Source organism: Orcinus orca, chromosome 1 (assembly GCF_937001465.1).
Source record: "Orcinus orca chromosome 1, mOrcOrc1.1, whole genome shotgun sequence".
Taxonomy (NCBI): domain Eukaryota; kingdom Metazoa; phylum Chordata; class Mammalia; order Artiodactyla; family Delphinidae; genus Orcinus; species Orcinus orca.
In genome coordinates this window covers 139,277,869-139,293,177 of record NC_064559.1, presented here as the reverse complement: position 1 = coordinate 139,293,177, position 15,309 = coordinate 139,277,869, and the positions used below count along the sequence as shown (strand labels likewise).

At 34.2% G+C, this 15,309-nt stretch overlaps 1 protein-coding gene across 11 annotated transcripts in view; it reads right to left on the bottom strand.

The window, feature by feature from the left end:
* Positions 1 to 9,234: 9,234 nt before the first annotated feature.
* The window catches only part of TTLL7 (tubulin tyrosine ligase like 7), a 157,441-nt gene continuing 151,366 nt past the window's right edge, over positions 9,235 to 15,309 (bottom strand). For 5 of the 11 annotated variants that reach the window (XM_004262947.4, XM_033431573.2, XM_049709014.1 and 2 more), the window contains one exon: positions 9,235 to 13,918. In XM_004262947.4, coding sequence (XP_004262995.1) covers positions 13,798 to 13,918 — 121 coding nt within the window. In that variant the 3' untranslated portion in view covers positions 9,235 to 13,797. The remainder of the gene's footprint in view (positions 13,919 to 15,309) is intronic. The other 6 variants (XR_007476958.1, XM_033431546.2, XM_049709025.1 and 3 more) reach the window with 4 other exon arrangements.

The following is a 15,309-nucleotide window of genomic DNA, read 5'->3' as shown; positions in this document are numbered from 1 at the left end:
TGTCAGTTGTTTGTATTCAGAGTTGCCATTCCATTTAATAGAACTAAAATCTCCCTAAAGAAAAGTTCCAGACATACCAGTTCTCTTAAAGTTGGATATTATACACCTTAATTATTTTCAAACAATATAAAAATTAAAAATCCACCACTCACACATTTAAAACTCCTGCAGTTTCACTTAACTTCATTATATCAGATGGAGAAAAGATATCTTGTTGAAAAACATTTCTAACAGGACAGTGTCAATATTCAGAAACTTAAACATGGACGATAAATGAAATCGTAATGAAGAAACATATTGTGCATAGAAAAATATCTGAAGGCAAAAATATGATCTTTATAGAGATCGTCAACTGCCATAACCCTAACTAATCACTGCACCTCATCCATCATGTTCAGAGGCAGGTAAAGTAATAGATTCCTAAGTAAACCTCGGACACGATTCTACCACTTACAGTGTAAAATGGCCACTTAATGTATTTTTGTAAAGCGTGCTTATGTTGCTCTCTCTTGGTGAAAAAGTAGTACTGTTCAAATTGATTGCCACCGATTTTTTAAAACTTTGTTTAAAGGTTTTCTTGTTAAGAGAAACAGTCTGTTTCAAAACAGCATTTTCAGTGCCATTTGCACAAATTGAAGTGCTAATTGCTAACCTTAGAACAGCTAGAACTGCTTCAAATAATTCCGAGTTTCTAAATTGACATGAATTAAAAGCCAGTTGGAGCACACACTTAAACGTTTTCATTTATGGCCTGCCAGGAAATTTCATTTTGTAATAAACAAAGTACCAAAGAAAATGAACAGGAGGGTACTAACTACTTAAAAAATTCAGCTTTGAGAAACTGATTTACTGAAAAGTGAAAGTCTTTGCAGTTTCCTAAGTGCTCTATCCATTTACATATTTGCAGAAACAAATTATGAACCATTTGAAAAGAAAACTTACTGTATAAACATAAGTAGTAGCAAAAGTCCAAATGATTAATAAAACAAAAAACTTGTGTGATTACCAATTTTAAAATCAGAGCCAGTGGTTTGCTGGAGCCAACTCTTACCAACTTGCAAAAGCTGACTCTGAAAATAATGTCCCAACTCCACGTTCACTGACATAAGTTTGATATTAGAAATCTGTCATGTGGGAGTATTAACACTACAGAAATTGGCAAACACTGTAAATCAGCGTTTTGTTTTTCTGTATGTGTATTTACCAGCACACCACCAGAAATGTCAAAAAACATGCCAAAAAGGTCTTTCCCACTGGTTAATGACAATTGATCTATAATTAACAAATTAACAAAAAACAAAATTTTTCCTAATTACGATGAATATAAGCACTGAATAAAGAACCAGGGGAAGCCATTACCTACTAAACATTGTATAAATGAAAATACAACTAAACTGAGTGTAGAATCTTGGAATAAACAGGCATCTTTTCCTTTCTCTTTAATTCACTTATAATTCAAGCAACATATAGCATTTTATTGTCAGAATAGAAACTTCACAATTACCATTTCCTCTCCTCCAAATCAAGAGTCTTTTCAGAGAGTCACTCCAGTCATACTTTAACCAGTTCTCTGCATTAGTCAAATACACCTGACTAACCTTTGGGAAATTTAGCTTACCAAAATACCACACTCAACCAACAAAGTGAAAGAACGTTTTGTATGCTTTTGTATTTTAAATATGAGACTGAATAAAGTGGATGTTCCATCACGTGAACAAAGATATGAAAGATGTAAGCAAAAGTTTCTTTGACAAAGACTTGAAAATGGTATTCCGTAAGCCAAGCCCCTCTTGTGCTCACTGGGTCATCTTTGGAAGGCAAGACTCAGGGACTTCAGAGTTTTCCTTTCCCTTGGAAGACTTACCCATAAGTTTACAGAAATAACCTCAGGAAACAAGTGTTATGTTGTTTAAAACCTTAGAGCAGGACCTTCTATCTACAAGGTACGAAAACTTAACTTCTGAAGTATCATAGTCTTCTGCAGCTCACAGATGTCAAAGGCAATGCAAGGAACTCACAGTGCACGGTCTGGTAGCTTGCATCTGCATTAAGTACAGCTCACTGTGCAGGGAGGATTATCGAATAGAGGTTTGATTATTATTATTTCAGTTCTGCCTCTTCCCACAGGATCTGCTTGAAGATGTTATACCACAAGGTGACTATTTTATTGAAAGTAATATAATATTAATTAATTAATGATTACATATAAATAATGGAAAGAGACTAACTGAGCAATAGTTCAGTTAAGTAGCTTAACAATGTCACTAAGAGTGACAGCAGAGCTGAGCAATGGATAAACAGTACCAGATACTGAGGGCAGAAACAGTGTCTTTTAAATTAATCTTTCCATGTATTTCCTCCTAATGAAAACCAATAACAGAAGCACATTTTAGATGAAAAGATGTTAGAGAATATATAATCATTAAAGCAGCAAGAGTTGTCTCTCTATCATTTAAACCTCAGAATAGAATATCTAGTGATATAAGTTTGTTGCTAATATTATTGACAAACAGGAAGATCATCATATCAGTAACGTAGAAAGAATTATCACACTGCAAAGATCAATGGGAATGCAATTTGCACTGTTACAAGTCATTCAGTTGAAGATATGTGAGAATCAAGTTTTAAATACAACATATAATCAGAATCTATTGTGAAACCATATAATAAAAATAACTTTAAAAACTGCATCAAATCAATAAGGTATTTCCTTACTAAAATAAAAGCCTGACCTCTGGTACAGCTATTTTGAAGGTTATCTAGCATAAGGAATGAAATGCATCTCTCTCATTGATGACTTCAGAAATGCACAAAAAATCTTCATAACCACCCTATCAACACTGTCATTATTCTCCCCATTTTACAGATAAGGAAAATGAGAAACAGGATATTAAGGTCAGACTCTTAGGAGGTGGTAGGACTGGGATTCAAATCCTGACAGTTTCACTTCTGAGTCCTGCCTCCGAGCAGCTGCATTACACACCTCTCATCATTTGGACTAAAGCTGAAACTGTAGAAAATCCAGCAGTCCTTTCTGAAGAGAAAGTTTAACTTTTTTTTTTTTTTTTTTTTTACCTCTTCCTATTATGTGCTCCTATTTTTAATCTAAATATTAAGCCTCAATTCTGCTTTCTGTTAAGCAAATTACTCATGGTACCTGGATGCCTATAAGGGCAATTCCATCTGGCAACCAGAGCTAGGCCCTCACATTATAGAGGTCCTCCATGTCACCAAGAATAGAACATTTTACAGAGTTCCTTACATATCTCTCTGTTATTTATCCTTAGTATATTTTATTATAACGATCTATTTAGCTGACTTTTTCATCTGCTGGAATTGCAGCTCATGGAAAGTGAGCATGTTGTCTTATTAATCATTTGTTTCTCTGGTATCTAGCACAGCTCCTGACATACAGCTGATACTTGATACATGTTTGTCAAAACGAAATTACATGCCTCAGCCAACAAAAGCAGGCTTGAAAGGAACAGCTTCAGCCTGAATATTAAACACAAGTTTTTTACACTAAATTTTTCACAATAATTTTTTAAAAAGTAGACAATCCCTTGATCTCTCTCCTTAATTCCTCATATAAAATTGGTCCAAAGGTCTGAAGGATTCTTCCTCAGAAATGTCTCTTGAATCTGGATCCACCCACCTAAGTTGAGGCCCTGGTCCTAACTCCAGTCCTAACTAGTTTCCTGCCGCCCAGCCCAGTCTTCCTCCTTCTCCCACCAGGCCAGCGTAGCCAACTCCATAAGTCGCAGACCCCACCTCCTTATTACTTGATTTTTTTTAATGCCCATCGATTCCAGTGTGTAAAGGGTATAATCCAAACTCTTAACTGTAGCATCTAAGGATTTTGCAGTTTGGGCTCAACCTACATCTCTTCATCCACTCCATACCCCAACCCACGCTGAGCCACACGGAGCTTCTCGGCTCTGTGAGTGAGTCGGGCCCTCTCACCTCTGATATTCCCTGTATCTGGAACCCTCTTCTTTTCTTTTGAAATCCTGCTCATATAACAAGACCTAACACCACTGCTATCTTGTGACACTGTTCCCAGTTCTCCCACGCAGGATGCTCGTGGTTTCTGCTGTTCTCGCACAAAACCCTCATATCTCCATTGTGCCACCTGCCTGCGTTACCGCCACCTAGCAGTGCCTATGTATCTCCCCACCCAGAATGTGAGGTCTGTATACCCCAGAGCTCTGTTCAGCAGTGCTTGACAGGTAGGAGGCCTAGTGCTGTTTGTGGTGCTGACAGCATACATCAAGCCCTGGTGAGCAAAACCAAGAGCAGCCCATAAAAATTTTCACTTATTATGATTTTTCTTTACATCTTCTTGTTTCAGAAAAGGCATGTGCACGGTAATTCTGTGATGTTTATACTTAGCATTTCCTAAGAACAAATACGTAAGTCTGTTCCTTACAGAACACTCTATTTTCCCTTCTATTCAGTGTATTCAGAGATCCTGATGGTTAGAGGAACTTTTGGGGAATTGAACAGACACATTATTCCCTTGACCAAAACTGACCTGCTTCAAGAGGAGGAACGAGCTAGACAGCAAGGCTGGAAATATGTGATGGGAGGACCTGGAGCATGGCCCAGAGTGCTGTGACGGTTTGGGGAGCTCTCAATCCTAAAATATCACCACAGAATTGTGTTTCTCTGGGATGGTGGAGAAAGGCATCACGTGGAAGTAAAATGACAGCAACGAACATTTATTGGGAGGTATGCACCAGGCTCAGAACCCTGCATAGAATAGTCCAGTTAGTTCCCTTACAACACTATAGGGAATGCCCTATTCTACCATGAAGAAACTGAGGCTCAGAGTCATTGAAACCCAGGTCATCTGGCATCTGAGGCCAGTCTTTCAACCAGCATCTTACTTTACTTAGAATAACAAAATCTACAGATTTTGGTTTTGTTTTGTCTAAAATCCCTGGCTGTGTAAATAACTTTTATTTATTTATTTTTTTTGCGGTACGCGGGCCTCTCACTGTTGTGGCCTCTCCCGTTGCGGAGCACAGGCTCCGGACACTCAGGCTCAGCGGCCATGGCTCACGGACCCAGCCGCTCCGCTGCATGTGGGATCCTCCCGGACCGGGGCACGAACCCGTGTCCCCTGCATCGGCAGGCGGACTCTCAACCACTGCGCCACCAGGGAAGCCCTGTGTAAATAACTTTTAACTTACTTGTGATCTTGAGACTGAATTTAGTGGGTATATGTACAGTGTTTTTATAGAATGGGTGAAGATGATCACCACCTGGTAACAAGTTTCCTTCGTCTCATTCTTACAGATCCTGACATCCTGATGATACCCCGACAGACTCAGAATCACAAAGAAGAGTCTTCTGATCGTCGGTGAGATTTTTTTTTATATACAATGGGGAAATGACACTACTTTACTACAGAGACTAGTGCTTCCTATTTTCCTCACAATTCTCATATAGACAAAGTTGGTTTTTATTTTTAAGAAACAAAGACCCTGTCCCACTCAGGTAGATCATAGCAGAACCAGGATTGGAACACACATCATCTGCTTCCTATTCCATTGGATGTTCTATTACATAAGAAAAGTAAAAAAGACAGTAGATGAGAGATAATAAGCTAAGGAAGGTAATAAAGTAGACTCCAACCTTTATAAAGAACTTCCTTTTATTTTCCCAAAGCCTTGGGATTACTTAGCAAGGTGTTATGGTGCCATGGAGTTCTCTAGAAATCTGTAATCCCCTATTTAATAATTAAGTACCTAGGTCAGATGTGCAAACTGGTGTGGAAAGTTCTAGCATGTATAAGAAGCAAGATCAATATTAGAACATTTCAGCTCTAGAAGTGAGCTTCTCCTGGTTTATCAGGATGTACATTCTCAGGAGATTCTAAACCACACAACTTAAGTGAAACCATTTACCTGTTGCTCAGAAAAAAATGGATACTATGTGGACCAAAATGCTGAAAAAAGTATTAATCCAAAAGTGTAGACGATAATGCAGAAGTGGAATCTGCCTTTGCACTTTGTATACGTTTATAAGAACTCAATGTTTTAGTTAAAACAACCAAAATAGGCAATGATCATTTAGTATTTTTAGAGTGAGAATAATGTGGTAATGCTTCACATGGTAATAAGAGGAACCAGAGGAGATGAAATGCGGAAAATTAGAAATGATCAGGAAAAAAATTCAAAAACACAAATATAAGTAGTCTGTGGCTGAGAAACCTGAGGCTAAAATACAAAATGAAGCTAACTTCTGAGGAATGTACTTATTCTTTATTTGCAGTAAATGTTTCATGACAAGACGACTGTTGCTTCAGTTTGGAAGTCAAAAACATAATGGGATTAGCTAAAGTTGCTTTTTTAAAAAATAATCCCTTCATTTTCTTCCACAAATGTGAGATTTCCTTTCTACATCACATTATGATGTAGAACATTTACTGAACAAATACCAATTTGAGTTTAAATGATATTAGGTTTTGATGATCTACCTATTTTTAGACTAAGGACTATGTGATTTTTTTTTTTTTTTTTTTTTTTTTTTTTTTGCGGTATGCGGGCCTTTCACTGTTGTGGCCTCTCCAGTTGCAGAGCACAGTCAATCCAGACACGCAGGCTCAGCGGCTATGCCTTACGGGCCCAGCCGTAAGGGATCTTCCCGGACCGGGGGATCTTCCCGGACCGGGGCACGAACCCGCGTCCCCTGCGTCGGCAGGCGGACTCCCAACCACTGAGCCACCAGGGAAGCCCCTATGTGATTTTCTGAATTCACATTTTCATCATTTTAATGAAAATGAGGTAATATGTTGAAATTGTATTTTCTTAGATTGCATTAAGGTTTATATACTCTGTATTTTTCACAAACACTGTCATATATTTTCCACAAAATCAGATATATTATAACCATGGCAATATATTAACGTTTTTACTGCTAACAGCATACTGTATTGCCATTTAAAAAAATAAATTTTATTATGTTTCTTGACCTTTAAAAAGTTATCTTACTCTATCACGAACAACAGCAGCATCTGTAATAGAACAGAGCTTGGCTAAATTTACATAGTTTTGTTATTATCCTTGAAGGTTTTTGTTACAACAGTGCCAATTTATGTGGTTTATGTCCGCTTGCACCTGTTCTTAGGACAAAATTTGGAATTTGCTTACCTTCACTGTACATTTCTACTTCTATATAAAATATTGAAGGCTGCCTTGCTATAAAGTTATAAAAATGGTGTCATTTCTGTACAAAAGTCTAGACACTACTTTCCAAGCCAAAATTTTAGTATTTTTGATAACTATATAAAATAGTTCAGTTTAGGTCATTATAGTACCATTCAGTGTATAACTCCCTAAATATACTGAATAGCAGTATTTTTCCTATATTTTTAAAGAGGGAGACTAATTTGGCAATATTTCATAAGGACAAATAGAAATGAAAGATGAAACTTCTGAAGGCTCCCAAAGTGTCTAACATACTGCTTAAGGAAAACTTAACCACAGAAAATAAATTGGTTCAGTAGATTTTGTCTCTCACAAATACAACAAATTTTTAATAAATTCCAGCTCTGAAGGAAACTTATCAGCCACAAACAGGCCTTTTTGTTTATATAAGAAGAGTCTTTCAGATGGCCAGCAAGGGCATCTAGATATATTGTCTGTTATACAAAGCTCTTATCATCTGCTGATGGGTGACGTTAGACTCTCATTAAAGACAAACTTTTATCATGTTAGACCCAATACATCATTAATAGTTTTTCATAAGGGCTTGAACCACATTCTGACCACATCTTAAGCATTTTATATTACTTTGCATATCATGATTATGTTTCAAGTATCTAATATAACTCATGTTTACCATTAAGACTACTTATCTGCAGTCATCCTTCTTGGGTCAAGACATTCCTGCTGAAACACTTGTTCAAATATTCCTCTGGAAATGACCAAATTCTCAAGCAACAAGTGCAAGTAAATTCTTGCACTAGATTTGTCAGTGTTCATAATTATATCACCGTTTATATTAAATAAATAAATTAATAAATACCTTGATTCCTTTATTAGTGAATGACTTGGTGTAGTTAAGTGTTTTCCAAACCTTAGTCAATAGAAGACTAGTCCTGGGAGATGCATTTTAAATAAGATACCATAGTGAAATTAGTTTAGGAACTAGTGTATGTCCCAGTCCCTCACTGGGGACTCTCAAAGCATCTTAGAATACTAAAGACTCTTGATAGGTCCTGAAAGTAGAAGGAAACACATTCCAATTTATACATCCAATGTTTTCCACATTTACTTGACTGTGGTGATGGACATTTTCGTCACTATATTCTATATGTACATGAATAATCACTAAGAGACTACTCTCTGCAAATTAAAGATCTATTATCTTACTTTGTACAAAAGAGTGAAATGTTAATCTTATTTTAAGGCACTACAAGAAGTTTTCTAACACTTGAGATTATTTCAGAATGATTTATTTATAGTTTTAAAAGATTTTCAATCATTTACTATATGTATATTTATCTTACAAATTATTTGATATAATAGGGAGATACTAAACTACCCACATTGGTCTCATCTTTATCTGTCACTGAAAAAAATTCAAAGTTTAAAGCTTTTATAGAATATTTTTACTTTATAAAATAACAAATTTTTAAAAATACATTTAAAAAGTCAATATCTATATCACTTGTTGCTGAGGTATACATGCATTAAAGTTCCTATCATGATAGATTTTTATCCAAAGAGCTTCCTTTCTTTAAAGGAAAAATATTCAATTTCTTTATACACAATCGTCTTATAGACAATGGTAATAGTGGCAATAAGACTAGGATATGCTACTTATTGAGGTTTAGTATATTTTAATAGTGATAAAATTATAAATTCCTGAAAAAAATGTCATAGCTGAGATGCTGACATATTTCTATTCAGATTAGTAATACTATTGTTATAATGATGCTAGAAAGATATAAAAATGTCATTTCTAAATTTTAGACCAGTCTACCTTCCAGCTAACTAAGAGAGGAATTGACACCAATTCTGTTTACTCAACCTGACTTTAATAGCAGGTAAAGTTATCCCCACAGTTCTACTGCTGACTCTACAGCAGAAGAAAATTACTGTGAAAATATATTTCATCACCCTGAAAGCTTAATTGAGAGCCAGTCTCTTCTACTACTAAAAACAGTGTGTGTGTGTGTGGGGGGGGGGGGGGGAAACAGAAATAACCATCTGATGACATATGTAGCTTTCTTATATTAAATATTTTTATTATAGTAACATATCTGAGTAATTGAAATAACTTCACCATACAGATATCACATGCTGAAGCATGACAATGCAATACTAATTGCACATTGTGTTGACATTTCAAGCATATTTTCTTTAACAACATTTGCATTCATATACAGGTAGTAAAACACATGGGGATAATTTGCGTCATGATTCATGGTAGCAAATGTATTGCTTTCAAGCTAACCCTCAAACCCAGAATCTTCAGCAAATCTATTAATATTCAATGTAGTAGCATGTACATTAGTTATTGTATGAACCAACCAGCTCAGGACCAAGAACTGTCATTGTTAGCCTTTGAAAGAGAAATACCAGCATTATCTGATTATTTTTGTAAGGTAAGTCTTACTAATTTAGAAAATATTAGTGTACTGAATGATGACTTTACCAATAGTTTTCAAATTAGCAGGTGGGGATAAAATAAAAACTTTACGTAGCTCTTTTTAGGTAATACAGCCCAGTTAATGCAGAATGTTTCACCTGAATAGTTTTCCTTCAATACCCATAACAAGGCAAAAAAGCACCAAAAAAGGGCAAGAATCTCAAAATGTGCAATTAGTTTTAATTTAACAATTTTTGGTCGCAAGACTGTTATTTGTGGCCATTATCTTGGTTCATATGGATCCAGACAATTAATGCTTTTTAGACATTGAAAGTTCAACCTTGTTCTTAAAAATCTCAGCAGAAAAACTGAACTTGATCCAATAACACATCTTATAAGTTTTATTGTTGCTGAAGCAAAAATACACCACCATAAACCAATGTTTAAAAGGCAGGATTTCTCTTTTCTTGAATTTGTCCATGCAAAGGTCAAAACTTCAAATGGAACTTAAGTTTAAAAAAGAAGAAGAAAGAAAAAACAGTGTAAGGAGTAAAATTTTGATAATCAAAATACTTTCAAAATTTTAATTTATTGGTAAGTAGCATTAGTGCAAAATATTTAGATAACTAATTCAGTTCTTGAAAGCTTTATTAAATTTCTCAATTTAAAGAGAAAAGAAATTTTCAAAAACCATCAGGTCACAGGAACACAACTAATTGTACTTACACTTTTTATTGTTTAACCCTTAGAACCAAGTAAACTAAGACTCAAAATGTAAAACAGCATTACAGAACAGAAAAGGAAAGTATTTATTGTCACTCTTCTCAAGGTATTTGGTATTATATTTTCAAGAATATACGTTTAAGAATGAAGCAATGCTTTATATAGAGTTTATGCAACTATCAATTTTTTGGTACTTTTGAAAATAAGTAATGTGGAAGTTTAGATTTAAAGAGAAGTTTTAAATGGAATGACTTTGTCATGCTAAAGAAGAAAGCATTTGGATTAATTTATATTAAAATGTGAAATTTAGAGTTAGGTAACAAAATTCTATAATCATATACTTTCCAAATTAAAAAAAGAATTAGAATGAAATCTTTTTCTTGATGTCTAGAAGCCACTATCGTCTAGCTGTGTGTAAATATTAGATGAGAAGAAGATCGGGGTTTTTTGCTTGAGTTTGGTTCATTTTAGTTCTGGGGGGAGGAATTAGTAGAAAAATTTTGTGTATTTAGACCTAATTCAGATATATGAAAAAATTTGTATAGATCTTTGCATCTGATAGAGGTTACCATTGGCATTTCCATATTTGATCCTGTTATAATTTCATTTTTACACATGCAACATGAAATAAAATTTGTTGCTAATAATCATAATATGAATCACAAATAGTTCCTTCAACAGAATACATAAAGCAAATGGTAATTATTACAATGCTGGATTATTACAGTGAAAACTAATCTGCAATCTCATACAATGTTCATAGATGATAATTTAACATTAAAAGGTTACTTCTTGTACAATTCTGCAATCATTCCAAACATATACAGTTCTGGAAAGCATTAGTCACAGAATGAGCAGGGATATATTTTTTAATAACAGAATGAAAATATGCTTTCATCATAAGTAAACCAAATTCCCTATCAAAATCTCTTGGTAAGATTGAATAGCTTCTGAGTTTTTCAGATAAAGTTATTTTCTCTCCTAGAAGAGAGAGAGTCAGACCCATACTATCACTTATACTGCTACGTTTTAACTCTATGAATAAAAAATTTATAATAAAAACTAAGGAATATTTTATATCACTAAAATATTTCTATGGCCTCTAAAGACTTCCACGGTTTATTACTGTATCTTCTTTTCTTAGTTTCTCATTAGGGAATAAGCATTAACACAACCGTAGTCCACAGCATACCAGGTAGTATACATAAATAATGAGCACATGGCTTTTATTCAAAACTTCATCATATCAGACTAGATCAGTATAAAGAGGCAAATGTGGGCAATAAAATTCTAGCACTCAAACAATGCCAGACTTAGGTAACTAGAGGAATGAAAATGAAATTTGCTCATCAGTAACTAACTGGGTAGTTTCATACATTTAAATTTACTTTTTTTTGTATTTATTTTTCCCCAGGGGGAGACATGTTAGACATTCTTTTCTCGTTTTAAATAAAAATTTCACTTTTATACAACTAAGAAAAGAACTTCCAAAGTACCCACTCTAGCAAATTAAGTCACCGTTGTGATTTAAGCTAATGCAAGTGAGTGGCCAACAAACTGGGTTGATATCATATATCAGACACTTGAAATTGTGTCTCATTCATGAACAAAATCATGAATTTCAATGAAAAATGACTAAAACTGCTCCATGAAAAGGCCTACTTGATGATCATTCTTATAATAATTGTGTTAATCTCCCAATTTTTGCATTATTTATTCCAAAAAATTCTAAACATATTTAAGAATTCACAAAATGGCGTCATAAACACTCAGCGCTACACTGCAATTTCCTTCATCCTGACATCCTTATCCTCTTTTCCCACAAAGACAATAACAAACTCTTCTTTGGGATGCAATTAGCAAGGAAAAGTATCCACTGGAATACGGATGATAGGTAGTCATAAAGAATCAAGTAGCCAGCAATAATTTAGGGAAGAACCTATTTTATCCCAATACAGCCTCAGAACATGGCTTTAAAAGCACAATATATCAACTTACAACTTTGGGTTGCCAGTTATCCAGCTTGTGAATTAAAGCAGGCCAGTTTGCCCCTCTCAATTCTCCTTCTGCTTTGGGACCATTTCTCCATTTACTGGAAATAGCTTTCAGGATAGTAAAAGGAGGTAAAACACTCATGAATGTTGCAAATAATTACCATCTGTGAGAGAATAAAACTACTGGGAGAAGTTTAAATAAAATTCTAAAAGGTGAATATTGCAGTCTCTAAGGATATCCATGGTACTATTTATATTTGTATAGAAAACTGAAAGCTCACTCATTGTTTTTGAAACTGTAAGCAAAAAAAAAGGAAGTAAACTGCTATGAAACTTACACATAATAACTTTGGACAAGAAGAAAACTTCAAACTCTATTTTGACTTTTTTTAAAATTCTCTAGGGCACATCGATAACTAATAATATTTAGTAATCAGAATCTCCTATTTGCAATAATTTAGCTTATTTTCTATGGTGCAATATGAAACTCTGTATTAGTCTTTGCAATGTAATTTGGTCTCAGCATTGAGAGACTTATAAAATAAGTGTGACACTTCTGTAACACTGAAATAAGTTTAAAATACCAGCTCTTTGAACAGAAGAAATTGTATTTGACCATATGTACTCATCAGAGATATACTTTCCCCAAAAAAGTGAGTGGTAACAGCGGTAAGAGATACCAAAATCATACGGAACGATTTTGTCATTACCACCATTTTCTGTTCCCTTTATGTGACTCCCAATAAAAAGTAAAAATACAAGCTAGTAAGTTTTGTTTATTTTTAACCCACTGGATTGTCTTCCATTTTAGATCATAGTATGACCTTACTAGATCCTTACTGAAAATTTACATTATCACTTTCACAAGTAGCTAAATTTCCACACTGAGGGATAAAAATCTTGGAGAATCTGGTTGGGATTTTTATAGTACTTTACAGTGTGCTATAGTAATGACAAACCTGTTTCATACTTACTCCTATCATCAAGCAACACCAGGCTTCTAATTTTTGTTTTCATTTTAAATAGCCACTATATATGAGAATTAATAAGGTAATTTACTATTAATGCTTTTTCAAGTCAAAAGACATATTACCTAGAAAATAATTTAACACTGTAATGGGATCTTCAAGATCAATTCTGTTTTATATACTCTGCAGCAAAAATAACATTTCTAGTAGGAAGGTATTAATTATAAACCTAGCAAATTCTAGACATTCACATATTTGTGTAAACAATTTTAACATGGTTTATTACATTTCCAGAAAGGTTAAATCTTATATCCAGTTTCCTGCTAATTCTTCCTTCATATATTATAATAAATATATATGTTATTTGAGTGCATGTGTGTATATAGTTTCACACACATATATGTCATATATACATAAAACAGCACTTAATGGTCACTGTCTTTGCAATGTTAAGTTGGGAAAAATATGAATTGCTATTGTGCATAACCCATGGCGATCTTCCCTCTGTTTCACAAGTGGCCATACCGGGATGTAAACAAAACATTGGAGCGAGCCATTCCAGGTGAACTGTATTTCAAGTTGTAGGTTGGTGTTCTCATGAAGAATTGTGTACTTCCTGGTAGTAAATACCTAAAAATGATAGTTAAAAAATTAGACTTTACAAACTAATATTAACATCTCTCACTAAAATATTATGTGGTTAATAATTTGTACATCTTACATGAGAAATGATACTATAACAATGCAACCCACATAAAAAGATTTCCTCTCCTGAGTTGAGGAGGGGAGGCAGGGAGAGGGTCATAAAGCCTCACCCAAAGAGTTGAATATAGATGTAACATGTGATCTTAGTGTCCCGAGACATCCCATAAACAGCCATGAACTCATATGCTAGGAGACTGTTTATATGACTCATGTTAATTTGGAATTCATCATTCACCTCTGTAAATGTGTGTAACCAGTCAAATATTTCTTAAAAACATGTGACATGAGAATTTGGCTAACCAATTAAAATAATGTTTCAAGGATGTTGAAACCATTGATTATTATTTAATAAATATATCATTGATGTGTTATGACTATAGGTAATCTAAAAGAAAAAGTTAAAGATTAACATTCATAACTAGATTGTACATTTTATATTCTTGGACTACTGGATGCTTGTGATTACAGAAAACCAAAAACAATCATAATTACAGGTTGCATGCAACCGTTTCAGCCAAATATATTTCAGAATACATAAATTTTCCAGATTTTAGGACACTATAGTATATATATTATATATAATGTAACATCATTAGGGTCTTGGGGCAGCATCCTGTAAACAAATCATTAATATTTCTGTAGTGAAACAGAGAAATATTCACAATAAATTGGATATAGACTATAAACAACTTCGTGTCAATTCAGATGTGCCAATAAATGGGTTACTTTTATTTTACTTTTATTCGTTTGAGTTTTCAGAGCTTTGGGATTCAGTAATTACAAGTAGGAGTGTGTGCCTGTATAATCTGTTTTCTCTGGGAAACCTCTGATTAGCATTAGGCCAGTCCAATCTATATGTCGAGAGAGAAATGATCAAGGAAATCCACATGAGCAAATGAAAATAAGCATCACTATTAAAAGCGTTAAATCCTGGTAATGATGAGAAGGACATGCTAGAAAGTCAGGACAAAGATATCTATAAAAAATTCCAAGAGCAGAAGTAGCAACAGAAGGAGATTTATAGTTAGTCTTGAAAAAAGAAACAAAGGTAGAGCATCAAATCACTTATTTTCTTCACTTGACTTTAGCATCTTCCAGCCACAGTATCATACTTCCAAAGACACATGAAGAAATTGAAGGCCAAGGATTAGCTACCTATTCTATATGAAATAATGTTGGTAACTACTAACCTCTGTGTCAATGGGAAATTACATTTATAGTTGTGTTATATGAATTTTGTAGAAGAATATGAATTCACTATGATCAAACTGCATATAGCATTCAGATTAAGATGGCAGAATTCTCCATAATATTCA